The 18,363-nt window shown below is 43.8% G+C and overlaps 7 protein-coding genes across 8 annotated transcripts; 4 read left to right on the plus strand and 3 right to left on the minus strand.

Annotated features, from left to right (window-relative positions):
- The first annotated feature begins 10 nt into the window (after nucleotides 1–10).
- On the plus strand, nucleotides 11–2,647 carry LOC122612970 (FAS-associated factor 2). Of its 2 annotated transcripts, XM_043786899.1 has the most exons (4): nucleotides 11–200; nucleotides 255–621; nucleotides 879–1,943; nucleotides 2,006–2,647. In XM_043786899.1, the coding sequence occupies exons 2-4, from the start codon at nucleotides 499–501 to the stop codon at nucleotides 2,210–2,212; spliced, it is 1,395 nt and encodes a 464-aa protein (XP_043642834.1). In that variant the 5' UTR covers nucleotides 11–200; nucleotides 255–498; the 3' UTR covers nucleotides 2,213–2,647. The 2 variants fall into 2 exon arrangements, with proteins under 2 accessions (XP_043642834.1, XP_043642833.1); XM_043786898.1 differs by having other exon boundaries at nucleotides 11–621.
- Nucleotides 2,648–3,199: 552 nt separating this feature from the next.
- Nucleotides 3,200–4,302, plus strand: LOC122613667 (PRA1 family protein 3). Its single transcript, XM_043787954.1, has one exon. It carries the CDS (start codon nucleotides 3,476–3,478, stop codon nucleotides 4,097–4,099), a length of 624 nt encoding a protein of 207 aa, XP_043643889.1. The 5' UTR covers nucleotides 3,200–3,475; the 3' UTR covers nucleotides 4,100–4,302.
- A 52-nt stretch (nucleotides 4,303–4,354) lies between these two features.
- Nucleotides 4,355–5,435, minus strand: LOC122614149 (RWD domain-containing protein 4). Its single transcript, XM_043788642.1, has 3 exons — nucleotides 5,212–5,435; nucleotides 5,036–5,145; nucleotides 4,355–4,967 (listed from the first exon to the last, which is right to left on the minus strand). Exons 1-3 carry the CDS (start codon nucleotides 5,317–5,319, stop codon nucleotides 4,553–4,555), a joined length of 633 nt encoding a protein of 210 aa, XP_043644577.1. The 5' UTR covers nucleotides 5,320–5,435; the 3' UTR covers nucleotides 4,355–4,552.
- Nucleotides 5,436–5,789: 354 nt separating this feature from the next.
- LOC122612191 (protein phosphatase 1E) lies at nucleotides 5,790–8,030 on the plus strand. Its single transcript, XM_043785636.1, has one exon. The coding sequence runs from the start codon at nucleotides 5,976–5,978 to the stop codon at nucleotides 7,257–7,259; it is 1,284 nt and encodes a 427-aa protein (XP_043641571.1). The 5' UTR covers nucleotides 5,790–5,975; the 3' UTR covers nucleotides 7,260–8,030.
- A 196-nt stretch (nucleotides 8,031–8,226) lies between these two features.
- On the minus strand, nucleotides 8,227–10,202 carry LOC122612190 (H/ACA ribonucleoprotein complex non-core subunit NAF1). Its single transcript, XM_043785635.1, has 2 exons — nucleotides 9,955–10,202; nucleotides 8,227–9,895 (listed from the first exon to the last, which is right to left on the minus strand). The coding sequence occupies exons 1-2, from the start codon at nucleotides 10,094–10,096 to the stop codon at nucleotides 8,289–8,291; spliced, it is 1,749 nt and encodes a 582-aa protein (XP_043641570.1). The 5' UTR covers nucleotides 10,097–10,202; the 3' UTR covers nucleotides 8,227–8,288.
- A 195-nt stretch (nucleotides 10,203–10,397) lies between these two features.
- On the minus strand, nucleotides 10,398–13,377 carry LOC122613122 (RUS family member 1). The gene is made up of 4 exons (XM_043787144.1): nucleotides 12,881–13,377; nucleotides 11,557–12,347; nucleotides 11,154–11,487; nucleotides 10,398–11,091 (listed from the first exon to the last, which is right to left on the minus strand). The coding sequence occupies exons 1-4, from the start codon at nucleotides 12,945–12,947 to the stop codon at nucleotides 11,030–11,032; spliced, it is 1,254 nt and encodes a 417-aa protein (XP_043643079.1). The 5' UTR covers nucleotides 12,948–13,377; the 3' UTR covers nucleotides 10,398–11,029.
- A 216-nt stretch (nucleotides 13,378–13,593) lies between these two features.
- On the plus strand, nucleotides 13,594–18,324 carry LOC122613121 (protein SERAC1). The gene is made up of 4 exons (XM_043787143.1): nucleotides 13,594–14,065; nucleotides 15,639–16,185; nucleotides 16,246–16,912; nucleotides 16,977–18,324. The coding sequence occupies exons 1-4, from the start codon at nucleotides 13,986–13,988 to the stop codon at nucleotides 18,038–18,040; spliced, it is 2,358 nt and encodes a 785-aa protein (XP_043643078.1). The 5' UTR covers nucleotides 13,594–13,985; the 3' UTR covers nucleotides 18,041–18,324.
- Nucleotides 18,325–18,363: the final 39 nt, after the last annotated feature.

Raw genomic sequence — 18,363 nt, forward strand, 5'->3', positions numbered from 1 at the left:
TTTTACCTGTTTCTGTATTTTACTGCGTCAGATAATTATGCAAATAATTTTCAAAAAGCGAACAAAAATTGTTAGTGCGCATTGATCCGCTGCAGAGGCCTCTTGAATCCGCAGTGAGAACGCGTCGTCCAGTGCGGTCACACTAGTCATTCACAACCAAATTCATCGGATCATTGGCAGAAAGGCAAGAAGAAGAGCAAGTAATCACCTGCGAAAAAGAAATAAATTGCCGAGAAATGATAAAAACCTTGTAGTGCGGCAATTTGGCGTGCGTTGAAATGATTCCTGGCGACCAGTAGAAGCATTAAGGACCACGCTACTCATCCCCCGTCCCCCACCGCAGCGGCTGAGCCACTGGACAAAGGCCAGTCTACAACAAAAACAACACCACTGAGACAGTCACGGCCCATTGGCACCCACACAAGCACACACACACGCACTGCGTAGAAGCCATCAACAACAAGGAACTGAAAACGGAGGCCTTCAACTGCTGAAAAAATGGAAGCGGACGGATTAACAAACGAACAGACGGAGAAGGTGCTCCAGTTCCAGGATCTCACCGGCATCGAGGACATGAACGTCTGCCGCGACGTCCTGATCAGACACCAATGGGATCTCGAGGTATGCATATGTTTATATGCCCACACAGTGAATGTCAGAATAACAGGGACACGTAAGATGCCAGTCCTGCATACAGTGGTGGCTGAAAACAAACTACTACTAACAAGTTTTGTGCTTGTTATTTGGCGACTAAAGATAGTATTCGTATTAGCTTCTTTTATTAAAACCAATATTATATATATTATATTTATATTTTGTGCTTTTATAAAGTTTCATATTTTGTTCTCGTTAACCTTTTTGCATATCTAAACTTGCAGGTGGCCTTCCAGGAGCAGTTGAATATCCGCGAGGGGCGTCCCACCATGTTTGCCGCCTCCACAGATGTCCGAGCGCCCGCTGTCGTTAACGACCGCTTCCTACAGCAGGTGTTTTCCGCCAACATGCCTGGGGGAAGGACGGTGAGCCGGGTGCCTAGTGGCCCCATACCCCGCAGCTTCACGGGAATCATCGGTTACGTGATTAACTTTGTGTTTCAATACTTCTACTCCACGCTGACGAGCATTGTCAGTGCTTTTGTGAACCTGGGCGGCGGAAACGAAGCCCGCTTGGTGACAGATCCACTAGGCGATGTGATGAAGTTCATTAGGGATTACTACGAAAGGTATCCCGAGCACCCGATCTTCTATCAGGGCACATATGCCCAGGCCCTTAACGATGCTAAGCAGGAGCTGCGCTTTCTAATCGTTTACCTGCACAAGGATCCCGCCAAGAATCCAGATGTGGAATCTTTCTGCCGCAACACACTGTCGTCGAGATCAGTCATTGATTTTATTAACACAAACACTCTGTTATGGGGATGCGACGTAGCCACGCCGGAGGGCTATCGTGTGATGCAGTCGATCACAGTGCGTAGCTACCCAACGATGGTGATGATCAGCCTTCGAGCAAATCGCATGATGATCGTTGGACGTTTCGAGGGGGATTGCACGCCGGAAGAGCTGCTCCGTCGCCTCCAGTCGGTGACGAACGCCAACGAAGTGTGGCTGAGTCAAGCGCGTGCGGATCGATTGGAGCGTAATTTTACACAGACTTTAAGAAGACAGCAGGACGAGGCCTACGAGCAGAGTTTGCTTGCGGACGAGGAGAAAGAGCGTCAGCGGCAAAGGGAGCGTGATGCCGTCCGGCAGGCGGAAGAGGCTGTGGAACAAGCTCGGCGCGATGTCGAGCTTCGTAAGGAGGAGATTGCACGGCAAAAGATCGAGCTTGCCACTCTGGTGCCATCCGAGCCGGCAGTGGATGCTGTCGGCGCCATTGCAGTTGTATTCAAGCTGCCCAGTGGAACACGCCTAGAGCGACGTTTTAACCAGACGGATTCGATGAAGGTACGTTGCAGAGAACTTAGATTGCCAGTTTTGTCGGAATAAACGATTTTATTCTTTTGTAGGACGTTTATCACTATCTCTTCTGCCATCCCGATTCGCCGGATGAGTTTGAGGTCACAACGAATTTCCCGAAGCGGGTGCTCTTCTCGAAAGCGAATGTTGATGCCGCTGGGGAAGCAGACAAAGCCAACGAGACGCTGAGCAAAACCCTTCAGGACGTGGGACTCAAAAACCGCGAGGTGCTATTCGTTAATGATCTGGAAGCGTAACCAAACACCACCTACCAAATGAAAGCATCATCGTGTTACCAGCTGCAACGCATTACCAAAACTTGAACCAAGTTTTAAGTAGTCGTAGTCAACGTCCAAGTCGGAGGATAAGCAGAGAAACTATTCCTAATTTAATCATGAATATTAATATAAATAATTGTTTAACAATGTTTAGGTTGATTCTCTAAACTACCCACCACCACCAACCCGTTTCTCAAACATTCACACATCAGTAAAAGTCGTTTCCAAAATAATTTCCGTGAACCACAATTTAGTTATTTTTATTTAATAATTTTTATTATGTTAGCTGTACTTACACTTCCGTCTATTTAACGAAAAATAGAACCACAGCCTTGTTTTTTGACAGAGAGTTTGAATTTAATTTGAATGTGGTCAAATTGAAGTTATAAATAATCATTTTAAGTGAGAACGTTCAAATACACCAGTACGGAACAGTTATCGTAAAAATATAGTTATACAGATATTACTTTAAATCCCTATACATGGGTTTTCTACTACTAGGAATTAGAATTGTTGAGCGGGTAATTATAACATTGAGGGCATGTATAAAATGAGATTATCGTAAGTTTAATAAATGTTAAAGGACAAATTTAAGCCCGTTAGTAGAAGAGTAAAAGGGTATACTAGTTTCGTTTTATTTCAAACATATTTTTGAATTTGGGTATGGCAACGCCGTTTGAACCTATCGATACCTTTGGTGATGGGCGATTTGTTGGGAACACATTGATCACGACTCTCGCATTAAAAACCTAAATTAAATTATATTACACAAGTAATACATTGCTCGTCGAATGTCAATCTCTGTTAAAATTCGATTTCTACTCACATAAACTAAAGTTAATTGATGCGCCCAGTTTATACAATTCCATCTTGTGCACTCAAGGCAGCAATCACGAGCTCACCACTAAAATCCCATAGTCATTGCTTGTTAGTCAGCACGAATGTCACGACGGAGTCGTGTGAAAATCTACATATACGCTGGAATTCCGAGGATTGACGGAGATTAGTGATCAAGAGGACAATACCGACTGGTTCACAGACGACGAGAGGACACGTCTGCTGCCCGGGAAAAGGGGAAAATCAGAAACCACTGGCTTGCGGCCGAAAATTCGGCAGTTGACTTCTAATCTGCTCAACGTGGAGGAGGTTCGCAACGTCGCACGGAGCCTACGTCAACCGAGTTACCAGAAGCTGTTTCAGCAGGACAAGAGGAACCAGGACACCCGCAAGAACCCGAAGACCATGACAACGCCCTCAACATCCGTGGGCGATGCAGCCGCCGCCTTGTCCGGCAATCTTCAGTTGCCGCCACTCCGAACACTCGATGATTTTATCCTGGGATCGGCCCGATTCCAACTACCCAATCTTAAGGATTTCGAGAAGTGGGGCAATCGGGTGGTGAAGAACCTGCTGTACTACCAAACCAACTACTTTCTGCTCTTCCTTACCATTTACGTTTTGATGATTTTCTTCAATCCTTCAAAGATTGTCACTGGTCTGCTGGTGCAAGCTTTAATCATAGGCGTAATTTGGCAGTTCTTTAGTGGAAAGTCGAAGAAGAACTTCATCGCCAGTCGTCTGACTGGCGGAAATGCCAATGCAGCGGAGCAGAATGCCCAACAGAAGTGGTACATACTGGCTGGAGCTCTGCTCGGGGGGTATCTCCTCCTGCATCTGCTGAGCGCGGTGCTTTTGACGATTTTCACCGTGTTACTGCCCATTTCGCTGACCTTCATCCACGCCTCTTTGCGACTGCGAAACATTAAGAACAAGCTGACCAACAGCATCGAGAGCTTTGCTCCCTCCACACCCATGGGCTCCTTGTTGGATGCCCTAAATGTCCGGGCCGAAGGAGTCTTTAATTAGACTGAGTCATATACCTACGGACCCGTTCGACACAGTTGGAATGATCGTTTTTATCGCTAGTTATCCTTGTCAATGTTGATCCTTGCAAAGCAAATCCCGGTATTATAATCGATTTCTATATTAATTTTTGTATTAAACTATGATTTTATGCAGCCATCATGTAACGCAACTATTATAAACGTCAATAAAGTTTTTCCAGGAAATTCGCTCTGTTGCTCTTGTAAGGTAATATAATCTTAAAAGACCAATCCTCACTTTCTTTCAAAGTACGCACCTTAATCGAAAGATGCAACCTTTAATATTTTGAAATTATAATAAGATAGATATATAGATTTTATGATAGATGTGCTTGCAGTCACTCCCATTTATTCTATCACATAAAAATAGTATTGGCTTTTAATTTCAATTTAAAGTTTTCTCGACGTTTTTACTCCTATTTAGTTGGTAGGAATTTTAGTTGTTTAGGGGATGTAGAACTGGAGCAATTTCGGCGACAGTGTGAGCATCATCGTTTTTTCCACCCGTCTGCGATAAATGCTTGACGAGGTCCACCCAATCCCAACCGCGTTCCCGGTCTCCTTTGTGATCGGTTCTCTCCCACTGCCGTCGCTTTTGCGCCTTAGTCAGGTGCTCCTTTTTGGGCTCCTTTTTCCTCGACTCTGCATCGGCATTGGGGTCGGAGATTTTTAAAGCACCCACGCCATCATCCACTATTGCTACAGCGGGTGCGGATTCGGGCTGTTCGGCGGTCAGTTGCTCCAGATTGTCCTTAAGGCATTCGAACAGGGTATAGGTCATTCCACAGCCCAGCCATTGGGCGGCTTCCGTACTCAGAGCCGTTTGGATCTCTTCTTTGACAACGGGCAGTCTATTAAATAAGCAAAGTCTTTAGAGCTAAACCTACTCCAATCTTCCACAGAATAGCGATTCACTTACAGATTCCTATTGTAAAACGTGTTCATATTGATTGCTGGCGCCTCATCGGGGTAATTGTCGCCCCACTTGAGCTCGACCAGAAATGACTTGTAGTTATCCTCTTCGCCATACTAAAAGTTCATTAAATATTTTCAAAATTATTATATTTGTTAGTATTTTTTATCCATGTGGCTTACTTTGTATTGAAATGTGACGCTATCTATTTCTTTGAAGTTCGTGTCGCCCTCGTATATTGACTGCAATGCCTCCCGTTCTTCCGTTTGCTGTTCCAGTGGCGTGCTCATAGTAAACTGTGTTGTTTTTCAGTTTGCGTTTAAAATTTTATCATTTTTTGCATAAAACAACACAAAAATCATAAGTGATTTTGTAACAAAAACAAAAGCAACAGTAACAATCAGCTGGCCACCGGTGGCTGTGTGACCGTACAATTTCAGATCAATTATAGCTTGTCTTCACTTTAAATAAATATATGTATTTTTCTTATTTATTTGGAAAGATTGATTTAAATTTTATTTATGTGTATATTTTAATATTTTTTTATTCATTCTAAAGTTTTTTTTAAAATTCCAAATATAAGACAGTGATGCAGTTTAAATATGATGATATTTTCGGTAAGCTGCAGATTAAGGTTTCAATCAAAATAAAAAAAGAGTATTAAACTAGCAAACAGCGTTACTGGAGTAAAACAGGGAACACAAACTTCGGAGGCAGGAATACCCCAAACGCATTTTGATAGGCACAGTAAATTTATCGAGCCAGTACAGTTCAGTTCGCAGCAGAACAACATAAAAGAACGCAAACAATAACAACATAAAAACTCATAAAATGCACAGTGCGCGCGTGAATCATCGTTGAGCAACAATTAACATTGATTAATGTGATCGTGCGACGTCACTAGCAGTGGCAACAAGAACTGGGGCACACGCGACTTTTGAAAAGTATGTCGTCAGATGCGATTCCCGCATCGGAATGTGCGCACCTGGTTGAATTCAAGCAATTTCTGGCCAATACGGCGGAGAAGGCAGCAGCCGTAAGCGAGGAGGTGGTTAGCCGGAGTTGTGTAACCCGTACCGCCAATGAAACATATAAAGTGTCCGGCGAGGAGCGTCACGCCGAATTGGTCGCAGCCATTTGGAAGCAACTGGAGTCTCGGGGATGTCCGCTGCATTTCCGGATGAAGTTACTCCACCGATGCACGCAGCAGCTGGAACAGGATCTGTGCTTTGCCAAGGAGTGCGAAGTCACCGTGGAGGGTCCGCCTCAGTACGATCTTCTTAAACTTCAAAAGTTTGTGGCCAGTGAGTTTGAAAAGTACATCCTCAAACTCACCGATAACTCGGAGGTGGATCGCCTTAAGGACTTTGGTGATGAGGCAGAGCCTGAAAACGAGTTTCATCAGAAAAAAGAACCCCTGCACACATCTGCCGCTGTGAAGAACAAACCCCGAAAAATGGAGGATCGCTGTGTTTGCCTGGATCGATTTGGTGAGATGTACGAGTTGTCGGACAAGAACTCTCGTTTTTTTGGCGTCTTTGACGGTCACTCTGGCTCCTTATCCGCCACCTATGCCACCAGCCAGCTTCCCCAACTGCTGGCCGATCAGCTTAAAGCAAATCCAGATCCTGATGCATTCTCCTCAGACTTTTATCGCAATGCGTTCGAGTCGTCATTTTTGCTGGCGGACGAGCGTTTCACGCAGAAGAAGATCACTAGCGGCACAACCAGCGTGTGTGCCTTGGTCACAAAGGATCAGCTTTATATAGCTTGGGTTGGCGATTCCAAGGCTCTTCTAGTGGGCAAGCGAACTCAACTGCAGCTGGTGAAACCGCACAAGCCAGAAAACCCAGATGAGCGCAAGAGAATAGAAGCAGCCGGCGGAACAGTGCTCCACGCCCAGGGGCAGTGGCGTGTAAATGGCATTCTGAACGTGGCCCGTTCTATTGGCGACTACAGTTTGGAGGCAGTGATCGCGGAGCCGGACTTCGTGGATGTGCAGATAAATGAGGCTCACGACTTTCTCGTACTCGGCACCGACGGTCTGTGGGATCACGTACCCGAGTCGTTTATAATCGAAACCGTTTACGAGTCCCTAGCGGACCCCACAATGAAGTTGGACGACATTTCCAAACTGCTGATAGAGGCTGCAAAGGAGCGAGATTCGCAGGACAACATAACAGCGGTAGTGGTCTTGCTCAAACCTCGAAACCAGATAGAACATCTTTAAAAGTTTAAGTCCAAGCAGTGCATTTTTTATATTGTTACCCGCCTTGGGATGGGTTAATTTTGTACAAATTTGAAGCAACTTTAAAGTCATAGAAGCGAAAGTAATCTTAAATCAACTACTTTTGTGTGCGATAACACAAAAAATCATATCAAATTTTACGTATTCAAACGAGAAAAGTGCCAAATATTTTTAATTAATTCAAGAACGCAATATACACTTTATATTGGCATACATATTGTGGGAATAAAAGATAAATATTTCCATTTTCTAAAATATTATTGAACGTGCGCAAACGTTTAATGTGATACAACGAAAATAAGGTATTACAAAATGAAAGAACCCAAGTCCTTGCCTAATCTAAAGATTACTTTCCGAACCTACATTTACAAATTAATCATTAACCGAAATTAACCCAAACCGGCCCTATTGTTGTTTCGTTTACTTTATTGTTGCAATGTAAATAGCTTGGAGCGGTGCAGAGTGCTCCTACCCTTATTGTCACATTCTCACGTGCCTACGTGGTCCTGGAAATGGATGACCCCATCCCGGTCCACTTGTTTGGTTGCTCGAATAAGCTCAATCAGAATTTTTGTGGTTGCTCAACAGTTGAAGGAAATTTTAAAAAGTATCATCCAAGTCTCAGCTTAAGGCAACTGTTGTTAGCCTAATAATATATACAAAAAGTGCACAAGTACGCACATAAACATGTTTATATATATTTTAGATTAGCCAGCAAGCATATTTATACACATTGAAGTTGTTTTCGGCCGCTTAGTGCTTCCTGCTGTACGATAATAAGCCAAGCCAGGTACACATGTATTGTAGACCTAGTTATACGCGTATATATTTACACCCGTAACCGTATTTAATGATCCCACACAGATTAAGTACCTTTTTATACAAATCTAATGAACCTTTCATGCATTTTATTGAACAACCCAGAACACATTTTTAACAATACACACGCTAATTGATTAAGATTTTTTATTGGAATAATAAAAGTAATTCACTGATATATCTTACGTTTCTCTAGCTGGGTGGCGGATGTCCTTGATGCGAATGGTTATTCGGAGGAGGTGGACCAAAGGGTGGTGGTGGCGGGTACATGTGGGGGTACATTGGCGGCATGGCATATGGCATGCCATAGCCATAGTTGGGCACTGGGAAGGGCATTCCAGGCTGCTGCTGCGACATGTTAAAGTTAGCCGCTGCCTGGTGATAGTTCTGGTAGTAGTTGGAGTGCCAGCTGCCGGGATTATAGCTTGGATGGTAGTTATACTGTTCGTCCCTGTGCTGATTCTGGTTGTTTTGATTAATGGAGGGTCGCTGGCTCTGCCGGAAACTCTCTCGTTGGCCACGACGTCCACGCTGGCGAGGAGGAGCTACTGAAGAAGCCTCCGTGGCTGTTGTTGCCACCGAGGTTACGGTGTCCACGGAATCAGTGGAGTTGGTGCGATCCCTTTGGCGGCGCTTTCGTTGCTCTGCCCTGGCTTCTCTTTCCTCTTCATCATCCGAGTGATCTACGTAGCGGGATGGTGGTTCTACATCGTGCTCCCACGAAGCATCCGATCCTCGAACTTGCATCAGCTTAGAGAGGATCACAAATTGGGTGTGTTCGGTTTTTGGAGCGCAGTAGACCACGTCGCCAATTTTGATGCCCCTATCCAGGATCTGTTGGTTACTGTTGAATCGAACACAGTACAATGGATCCGACACTTGACCCAACACATCGAACACTTCACCAAGGACCTTGCGACCCTTCTCCAAGAACAAAACGGTGTCCAGATCGAAAAGCATGGAATTCGGCAGCACGGAAACCAAAACAAGCTGATCCACGATGGACTGCACTTTGCCCAGTTCAACGCATTCATCCTCGGGTACAGTAATCTCTAGCTGATGGATGGGAGGAAGGTCATCTAGTAGCATTTCCCCACGTACTTTCGGGGGCTGACGACGGCGAGACCGATCTCCTGTAGCCCCATCTTCATCGAAGTCCTCGTCATCCTCGTCGCAATCGACGGTGTTGATTCTTTTGTCTATCTTCTTGCGAAGTACCGTGAGGTATTCTCCTTCAGAATCGGAGTCTGAGTCACTGCTACTGCTGCTGCTTTTTGAGTTCTCGTCGTCCGAGCTAACAGCTACTACTGGACGATATGCGGTGGTGGAGGAGGCGGGGTCCGAAACTGGAACTTCAATCACTTCGTTGTCGCCATTCTGGACTGGAGTGACTTCCTCTATATCTGAGTCATCAGAGCTGTAGGCAGCCAACAGACTGAGGCCACATGCTTGAGGGCTTGGAATAACCTCTGGAGCGGGCTGAACTTGAGGTACGGTAATGGTGTCTGCAGCGCCAGAGGAAACTTTTTGGGAGCCCTTCGCTGTTGAAGGAGTGGTTTCCGACTCGCTAGACGATTCACAATCCATTTCTTGAGGGGGCTTCTTACAGGGATTTCCCTGGGGCACTTGATCTGATGATGTTTCGCACTCCATTCCCGCACCCTGAAGCTCCTTAGGATCTAAATCCGAAACCTTTTCTTGGCCTGATATGGATGCGATTGCTTTTGTTGACTCATTGACCAATTCATTCTCCACTTGTTTCTCCATTTCTACTGGTTCTCCTACTGCATTCGTTGCTTCTGCATTGAAATTCCATGACTTTTATTGAATTTATCGCTTACAAAGCTCTTAAGCTTACCTGTAGGCGTTGTTTGCACCTTATCTATTGATAAGTCCGCTTCCAAGGCGCTATGTTTCTCCAATTCAAAAGGTGTTTCGGAGTTTGGCGGCTTAATAATAGAAACTGAAGCCTTTACAGCCGTTGGCTGCTCACTGTCCATAATTAATTAACTTTAAAATTTTAATAGATTTCTCAATATATGCTGGAATCGAAGAAAAACCAAATTTAACTAGGATAACACACGTTGAATTCGCGCACGTGTTGTCTTCTTCTTCACAATGTGATATTCACAGCCATACAGAACAAACATGGATTCGTTGTGAATGTCATAGGTATATGCCGCTCTCACAAAATTTAAACTATTAAAAACTCACACCTAATTTTAAAAACCTTGTTTATTGTTAAAAATTGTGATATATATATTTTCTTTTTCTTAAAATTGTTTACTTTTAGTTGTTTTATTAAAATCATTTGCGTGGTGAGACGGTATGCACATAATTCATATATTGCATTCATTGAAAAGCATTAAAGTTAAACAAAAATGGACGCAAACTTATTCTGTAGATATTTGAGGCTAATAATTAACTTACTATTGCACATTTAGCATTAAAAAAGCTTAAAACTTTGTACACTTTTTGCTCAGAATGCAATTGAAACTGGTTTTCCATAGTTCGTTGTGAGATTTTTCATGACTATAATCTAAAAATGTATTGCTTTCGAAATATCGAAATGCGTAATTACAATAAGTCCTTACAAAATAGATTGTTGTTTTTCGTAAGTGTCTCTTTTAGTCCTAGTAGCAGCTAGTAATTGAAATAATGTCTTCCGATAAATTCATGGGTAAAAGCAGGGCTAAATTATCTTATCAAATATCGGTTACAAACATTACTTTGTGCTAAGGCAGAGTTAGTTGGAAGATGTTTCACAAAGCTAAATCTATGTTAATATCAATAGCACTTAGTTAATATCAATGTTTTTGCTCTATGGTAGCCATGTGAGATATGTGAGAATGATAATGAAGTCCAATGAAATCAATTCTTCAGGTCAAAGCAAGCATCTACGGTTAAAATCAAGCAATCAAAGTCACCATCTCCTACACTTTCCAGTCCAAGCGGTATTCGTCCACCAGCAGCAAGTGCTGATGGATTAGCCAACCTATAATAGAAAGAGAAAAATCAGCTAAAGCTTAAGTACAAATGGAATCTATTTATGCCTACCCTCTTGCTGCGCTAGCGCCAAAAACTCCTGCCACTTTGTCTGAATGTCCCAGTACTTATCCTTAATCTGATTCCTGTCCTGCAAATAGGACACAGCAAAGAAGTACGCCTTCAGCACATCCTGCGGACGCGTTTCAAAGTGCAGATATACACCAAGACACTTTTTGGTCTCTGCGATGATGAAGTGCTCGTGAGGATCGAAGGAGGATACTATGTTTTCAATGACGCTGCTACTCTTGTACTCGTCAATCAAATTTTTAACGCTCAGTCCCAGCTTTATGTTCAGAGACACAGAAACCGTTTGGCCAACAGTCACCCGCTCCATTGCGTTTACCTATAAGTAATAGACCATAAGTTAAGATTGAAAAAACCTAATTTTGCGACAATTCAATGATGTACCAACCTGCTGCGGACTGAGCATCCTTGACGACCTGAAAAACTCCTCCAGGGCAATCAAGTAGCGTGACTCGTTAAAGCTTCGCAAGCATACCGCCCGTACCGCTTTCAGATTAGCATATAGATGCAGGCTGACCACCACGTAGAAGATGGTGTACAGGACAGCCTGACTCTTGATCAGTGAAAGGAGATACAGGCCCACAAAGGAGGCCACCAGATTCACGCACGTCTCCTGCGAACTGTCCTTGGAGGCCACATCCGCCAGATTGCCCCTCAAGGCATGATGCTGGGTCAAGGCCGATCTTGTGGCACCTCCGGCCACGCCAACAATTGCCTTGAGTAGGGTAGAACAGCACAGGATTTGTGTGCTGAAGTGCGGATATTTGGGAAGCACGTAGATCTCGATGCCCATGGCCAGATCGTTCAGAAAATCCGCACGCAAGCGCCATTTCTTTGAGTCCACATCCAACTGGGAGCCCTGCCACCAGGCGAACACTATGCGCCCCACATGTCCACTGCCCTCCTTCAAAATCCAAGTCGCCGTGGCGGAAAAGGCATTGATGTTCTCACTGCCCACGCCGATTCCCTTCAAGATAGCGTGTGTGCACAAGGTGCCACAGATGGTGCTGCAGAAGGCCTGGGCCGTGTCCCAGATCTGGTATGCCGCATAGTCCTCGCTTACACTATCCGGATAGCCCTTGGGCAGGAAGACCTTCTGAAGCACGCGGAACAGCAGGAACTTCTCTTGGATGACTAGCTTGTCGCCACGCAGCGGCACGCGCACAATGTTGCTCTGATCTGGAGTTGGATATATAAATAAGTGAAATAATAGATAATAACTAATATCATACCTCCAAAAAACCTAATAGTTTATTATGTACATATGTCCATTTATATAAGAATATATACATAAGTACGCATCTACATTTTGAACAATATTTTAAATGTCTATATGATTTGAAGACCATATTAATTAGTTGAAACTAAACAAATAAACTATTATTCAAACATTTTTTTTTTACTTTTGAAATGTTTGTGTGTACTTTGTTCAAATAAGAATAGATTTTGTACAAAAATGTTGGAGTAATGGATAAATGAAAAACATAAAGTCAATGATTAACAACAAAAACTTGCTCCAAAATTCAACACGCTTTATAAAAGATAGGGTATTGAAAGTGATACAATAATAATAAACCAGAAAATTAATTATTGGAGTTAAGCTTGAACAGTTCCAATGGTGTTTCCTAAGTTTCTTAGTGCCTAGAGCTGGGCATGTCCCACTGAATTTTCGCCTGCCAGGTTCGGCTTGTTGGTTTGATCGATTTGCTCACCTGCTGGCGTCACATAGAGGATTTCCTCCCCCTTCCTGCCGTACTGTTCCCGAAAATGGATTTTCATCTTTGCTGTGCGTCGTGGCGTGTCTGGCGCTGTGGTAGTTGTGGTATTTAAGCGTCTGGAAATTAGGTTTTATGGCCTATCCGGGCTGGCGCCTTCCCACTAAGTGGCTGCTTTTCAGGGCTCCAGCAGCAGCAAAACACCACCCACCTGGCTCCACCACCCACAAGCAGCGCTTCTTATTTATTTGGCTGTCTGTCTCAGGCGGGGAGTCCGCGAAAAGCCATCGAACCAGCGACTTCCTCAACTGAACTCGAGCGAATCAATAAACGCGGCGTTGGAAAGCGAACACTAGGACATTTTGCAAGCAAGCCGATGGATCAGCTTTAATTAAATACTAGCAACTAATAGTGGCTCAAAATAAATACACCCCAAAAAGAATTTCTCCCCTTCCGTTTTTGTTATCAGTCAGCTGTGCGGCGGGCGCGTTTCGCGGCGAATGCTGTTGGTGGTGAGTTATTTTCCTCATTTCGGCATGCGGCCTTACCAAATATTTAATTTTAATGTTTTAAAATTACTTCTGTCAGCGTAGTATGAGACGGTCAGTTTCTCTAACTAGTTTCTGTTTTTCTGAAAATGTAAATATTCTAGTGAAAATAATTCTTAATAAATCGACCCCCTAGCAACGTCAACTACACCTGCCCATGAGCTTCCCACCCCCCACAACTGTTTGCCATCAGCTGTAATTGTCTCGCTGTGAATGGCAACAGCTGAGAGTCGTACACGGTCACACCAACGGCTAGTTTATAAAAACGAAAGTCCTGATAAAAACGCCAGCAATAACAGCTCAGCAGACAACCAAAAGCAAGCCACAAAACAAACCATAAACAGTCCCAGTGACAGCCACAAAGCTAAACAACAGTCCCTAGTGCTACAATTTGCAGGGGCCAGTGTGTGTGATACAATCGTCTAAATTTAAAGTGTGAAAAACTGAGCAAACTTTTGGCAGCCGATTGAAGAGTAAATCCCGTTGCTGTGTGTGCCTAGTGCTACACTGAAAAACAAAGAAACACTTAAACCAAAACCAACAGAAAGCGGGCAATGTCATTGGAGGATCTCAAGACCAAGCTGCGCCGTCATCCGAAGTTAGTGGGCCTTGGAGGAGTTGGCCTCATTACTGCGTAAGTAAATCACGCCATGTCAACCCAAGAAAACCACAACAAACCCATTTCTCAAGCAGCGCAGTACACAAAAAAAGATATATATAAATAGCTCCCTATTATAACATGATAATCCATTTTTTATTTAAGAAATATGTTTTTCCGCAAAGTTAGATACATTTCGGATTTCGATTTTAACTAATGTGTATCTTATTAATATCTAATTAAACTTTTCTACTAAGAAGACTAAAGAATTTACCATATTGTCGCATTTTATTTTCCTTTTTGTGCAGCAAGAATAGGTAATTCAAAAACAAATATCCCGATGACTCACAACTTTTACAGGGCTTACTACGATTTAGGGGGCTCGTCTGCACACGTTTTCATTTTATTTCTGCCTCATTTTACGTGGCGCCACATTGCACCGATCAAGTCGTACGATCTATACATATTATATGCTTATATCGAGATAAACAATAACAACAACAGCTCTTGTTTTCCGCATTACCTATACTAAATGGGTGTTGTCGCACCGATGACGTCATTTGTTTACAACAAATGGCGTGGTGCTTAATCAGGCATTAGTGCAAAACTGGTTACAAACAAAAGGCGTTTGGTGGGGTGACTTTAAACGGATAATATTATATAAATTAACAATTGCACTTGAATTAGTAAGCAAGTAAGTAAGTAAAGTAAGTACTTAACGGATTTCATTTCAGTTAAACAAATAACAAACATTTTAATAGATTAGAATTCAAAACATATCAAAACATATTTTATAATTTAGAAAAAGTATTTCAGTTTTTAAAGCGTATTTTCCTGGTCTATATCATGCTGTTCATGTGTACAGACTTTTTTTTCTCAGCGAAACACGATCAAAACATAACGTACGATTTTGTAAAAGTGAGATAGCAAGCTGGTGAAGTTTGTTTTTGTTTTTGTTTTCGCCTCGCATTTTTCTTCTTCTTCAGCGTGTGCGTTCACAGCTGTTCAAGGCCCCACCAAAAAAAGGGAAACACTGAAAAAAACCAGTTGCCAAAACTACCATGGCGCCATCAAAGTGCGCAGTTTGGAGTATCAGTGCCCCCCGCGAAATTATAGTTCTGTTATCACAAGTGATAATAGTGTTATTGTGATTGTTTGTTTTGTAATTTTGCACTTGGCGCGTGTTTTAAACGCGAGGAATGGGATAATGGGATAGTTGTTTTTGCATTAAGAGGGGTGACGCGCCCACTTTTTAAAAATAAACAAACTAGTCTTCGGATTCGTATTTGTTGTTGTTTATCTCGCGTTTATCTCAATAACAAATAGTTGGCAGCAAAAGCTGTTGTTGTTATTTAAGGTCAAAATAATCAAGAAAAAAGAACAATCAAACGGAAGTTGAGACTGATAAGAAATCAATGTAAATCGAATGGGATCAAAGAAACTTTACTTTCAAAATTATTAATTGGAAGGACTTAGGAAGTTCAAATGTTTTTATGGAAATACTAAAAAAAAATAGGGACCAGCCATTATGCAAATCGTTACTGTAACATGTTTCACACATTGCACATGTTTCAAATCTATATTAAACAACTTTTGAATTTTTTTGCAGCGCTGGTTTCTTGCTGTACGAGTCGCCTCAGGTGCGTCGGTTCCTCTCTCAATATGTGGACAAGAAATCCCCGGAGCCGGACAAACGGCGCGCCGAGTACATCTACATCAAGTACCACATCTACCGCGAGTCTATGCGAAAGCTAAAGCAGAAGGAGGAGGACGAGAAGAAGTGGATCAGCGTGATCATCAATCCGATTGGAAAATGGTGGAAGGCGGCTAAGCACTCGGTGGCCTGGCGACTTCTCAATATCGCCCAAACTGGCAGTCAGCCGGAACGGCTTAAGGCGGTCCAGCAGCTTATCTGCATGGATCATTTGAAGGACTGGGATTTTCGGCATCTGGCCCAAATCTGTGATGCCCGCACGGCCGTCTCCTTGGCCCGTTGTAACGCCGACACACGCTGGTTCATGCCCGTCCCCCGACGTGGGTGCATCAAGAATCCCAAGATGCTCCTCTCGGAGCTCCACGTGATGCTGGCCCGCCTTCGACCCATGGCTTGCGTTGACCACTTCTTCAGCAAATACTTTCCCGAACAGGATCCCATTGTAAGTCGATGCAAACCACCACATTTTGCGTGACACTAAATCCATCTTGTTTTCATGCAGGAGGACATTCACGAATACTTGACTCAGGAGCAGACAATAGTCCTTTCCACAGCCGACACGGATTTACTGAAAGAAATCATCTCTTTCCTGCACCACATCACAAAGGATCCCGAGGTCTCCGCCAGGCTTATGAGGGACGGAGGTCTCGTGCATCTTATGGAGCTACGAAAGATATTTAACGACGACAACGAGACCTTATCAACTCTGTGCAAAGTGTTGGCAAATATGTCCCTGGTGCCCGATGCCGTGGAACATTTTTTTACGTCCGGTTGGGTGGGCGCCCTCGCGGAGTGGCAACAATGCCCCGATCTCCGCTTGCAGGTGATATCGGCTAAGACTATGGCCAATCTGGATTACGACGATCCGAACCAGTGCACGTATCCGCCAAATGTCTATCCCCTGCATCCGCGAGTTCGCACACGCAGGAAGCCCAAGGCAGACATTGTTTTCGTCCACGGATTGCTGGGAGGTGTTTTTATTACCTGGCGACAGCGAGATAGAAAGCCCACTGAGCTGGGTCTCTATGGAAAAAACGCCTTCTACACCAGCGAAACAGACGATGTATTTCTGGTGGGCGAGCAGAAGAGACTTAATGGAGGCAAACAAAAAGCCGAAGCCGTAAAAAATGGCAATAGCAATGGCAGCCAAAAGACGGAAACAATCAAAGGTAAATTATGGTGCTCATATTACTATTTGTTTTTGCTAATTCTCTATTTTTTTTCAAACTCTAGATCCTGTTTTGAAAGCTAGCAAAAAAGTGGAAGAACAGCGTCTGAACATCAGCGATGCAGCCACCAAGGAGTTCGTGGAGACACTGAGAAACGAAGCTGAGTTGGACTCGGATTGGGAAGTCGTCCACCCCGATGTTCCAATAAATGCCAACGAGGAGTGCGTAGGAAAATTTAGTGTATGCGGAAGTGAATGGCGGAACCAGGACACAAGTGAGGAGTACACCAACTGCTGGCCCATGGAATGGTTGCCAGATGATTATCCAGATTCCAGAATTCTCGGTATAGATTACACATCAGCGGTCACAGAGTGGTCTGCCAATTTCACAAAATACTGCCCGTGTGAGAAGGGCCAGGGTCACATCGATGTGCGAGCTAGCACACTGCTCGACAGGATCTCAGCGTCCGATGTGGGCAACGATCGTCCGATCGTGTGGATAGGACATTCCATGGGCGGCCTGCTGACCAAGCTAATACTGCTCAAATCCCTGGACTCCCAAGAGCCGAAGGTCCAACAGCTTGCTAAGAATACAAAGGGCATTGTATTTTTGGGAACCCCACACCGTGGTTCACCCATTGCCAAGTGGAAGCAGCACATGCAGATGATCCTGTCTCCTTCAATTGAGGTCAAGGAGATGGAGGAGAACTCGCCGAAGCTTCTGGAGATGCACCGCCGTTTTATGGGGTGCTTGCACACACTCCTCCGCCATGTAAAGGTCGTCAGTGTAGCTGAAGGATCGCCCACCATGCTGACCTCGTTCAAGTTTCCACTGCGCATTGTCACGGAAGAATCCTCTAAGATAGATTTCGGCGATTTCTATCTGCTGAAGGATGATCACTTGAGCCTCTCCAAACCGATTTACAGGCAATCGTTTCTGTACCAGAGATTATTGCACGTAATTCGCGAAGCCGTCAAGGAAAGATCAGATCCTAAGGATCAAGATGGCCAGTCACAGAGCACTCCAAACGAAGATGTTATGCTTATCAACATCGTGGCTGCTCTGCTGAAGGGAGCCAAGGGTCTCTTCGAATCGCTGCCCAGAGTAGCCCTTAGATTTAGCACTTAGAATGGGCACAGCCCACTAAACACCAGTACCTTAATTGTATCCCGACTAGTCTTTAAAGACTTGTATAGTATTTTCTACACGAGCCCTCACCATCATGACCCATTATCTTTGTAAATACTCTCGCACTCCATATAGTTTTTTACACCCGAATTCTAACTTATTGTTCTCGGTCTCCGACTAAAACGTTTAAATAAATATACATACCTATATTTATTTAACAATAAAATGAGTGATTGAACGTATATTTAAAGCGAGTGCGGCAAGTTGCGATGTTGATTATCGAACAATTGAATTGTGCAAATCAATTTCGAAATGATGTAGCA

This window comes from Drosophila teissieri, chromosome 2R, assembly GCF_016746235.2.
Source record: "Drosophila teissieri strain GT53w chromosome 2R, Prin_Dtei_1.1, whole genome shotgun sequence".
NCBI classification, from domain to species: Eukaryota; Metazoa; Arthropoda; class Insecta; order Diptera; family Drosophilidae; genus Drosophila; species Drosophila teissieri.

Bases quoted from the DNA above. Each gene is read 5' to 3' on its own strand.
- LOC122612970 (XM_043786898.1), top strand. From the start codon at position 499: ATGGAAGCGGACGGATTAACAAACGAACAGACGGAGAAGGTGCTCCAG. The intron at 622-878 runs GTATGCATATGT...CTAAACTTGCAG, and splicing joins GACACCAATGGGATCTCGAG to GTGGCCTTCCAGGAGCAGTT. The intron at 1,944-2,005 runs GTACGTTGCAGA...ATTCTTTTGTAG, and splicing joins ACCAGACGGATTCGATGAAG to GACGTTTATCACTATCTCTT.
- LOC122613667 (XM_043787954.1), top strand. From the start codon at position 3,476: ATGACAACGCCCTCAACATCCGTGGGCGATGCAGCCGCCGCCTTGTCC.
- LOC122614149 (XM_043788642.1), bottom strand. From the start codon at position 5,319: ATGAGCACGCCACTGGAACAGCAAACGGAAGAACGGGAGGCATTGCAG. The intron at 5,146-5,211 runs GTAAGCCACATG...ATGAACTTTTAG, and splicing joins GCGTCACATTTCAATACAAA to TATGGCGAAGAGGATAACTA. The intron at 4,968-5,035 runs GTAAGTGAATCG...CTTATTTAATAG, and splicing joins ACGTTTTACAATAGGAATCT to ACTGCCCGTTGTCAAAGAAG.
- LOC122612191 (XM_043785636.1), top strand. From the start codon at position 5,976: ATGTCGTCAGATGCGATTCCCGCATCGGAATGTGCGCACCTGGTTGAA.
- LOC122612190 (XM_043785635.1), bottom strand. From the start codon at position 10,096: ATGGACAGTGAGCAGCCAACGGCTGTAAAGGCTTCAGTTTCTATTATT. The intron at 9,896-9,954 runs GTAAGCTTAAGA...ATTTCAATGCAG, and splicing joins GGTGCAAACAACGCCTACAG to AAGCAACGAATGCAGTAGGA.
- LOC122613122 (XM_043787144.1), bottom strand. From the start codon at position 12,947: ATGAAAATCCATTTTCGGGAACAGTACGGCAGGAAGGGGGAGGAAATC. The intron at 11,488-11,556 runs GTTGGTACATCA...TATTACTTATAG, and splicing joins GGATGCTCAGTCCGCAGCAG to GTAAACGCAATGGAGCGGGT. The intron at 11,092-11,153 runs GTAGGCATAAAT...TTTCTATTATAG, and splicing joins GGCGCTAGCGCAGCAAGAGG to GTTGGCTAATCCATCAGCAC.
- LOC122613121 (XM_043787143.1), top strand. From the start codon at position 13,986: ATGTCATTGGAGGATCTCAAGACCAAGCTGCGCCGTCATCCGAAGTTA. The intron at 14,066-15,638 runs GTAAGTAAATCA...ATTTTTTTGCAG, and splicing joins GGAGTTGGCCTCATTACTGC to CGCTGGTTTCTTGCTGTACG. The intron at 16,913-16,976 runs GTAAATTATGGT...TTCAAACTCTAG, and splicing joins AAAGACGGAAACAATCAAAG to ATCCTGTTTTGAAAGCTAGC.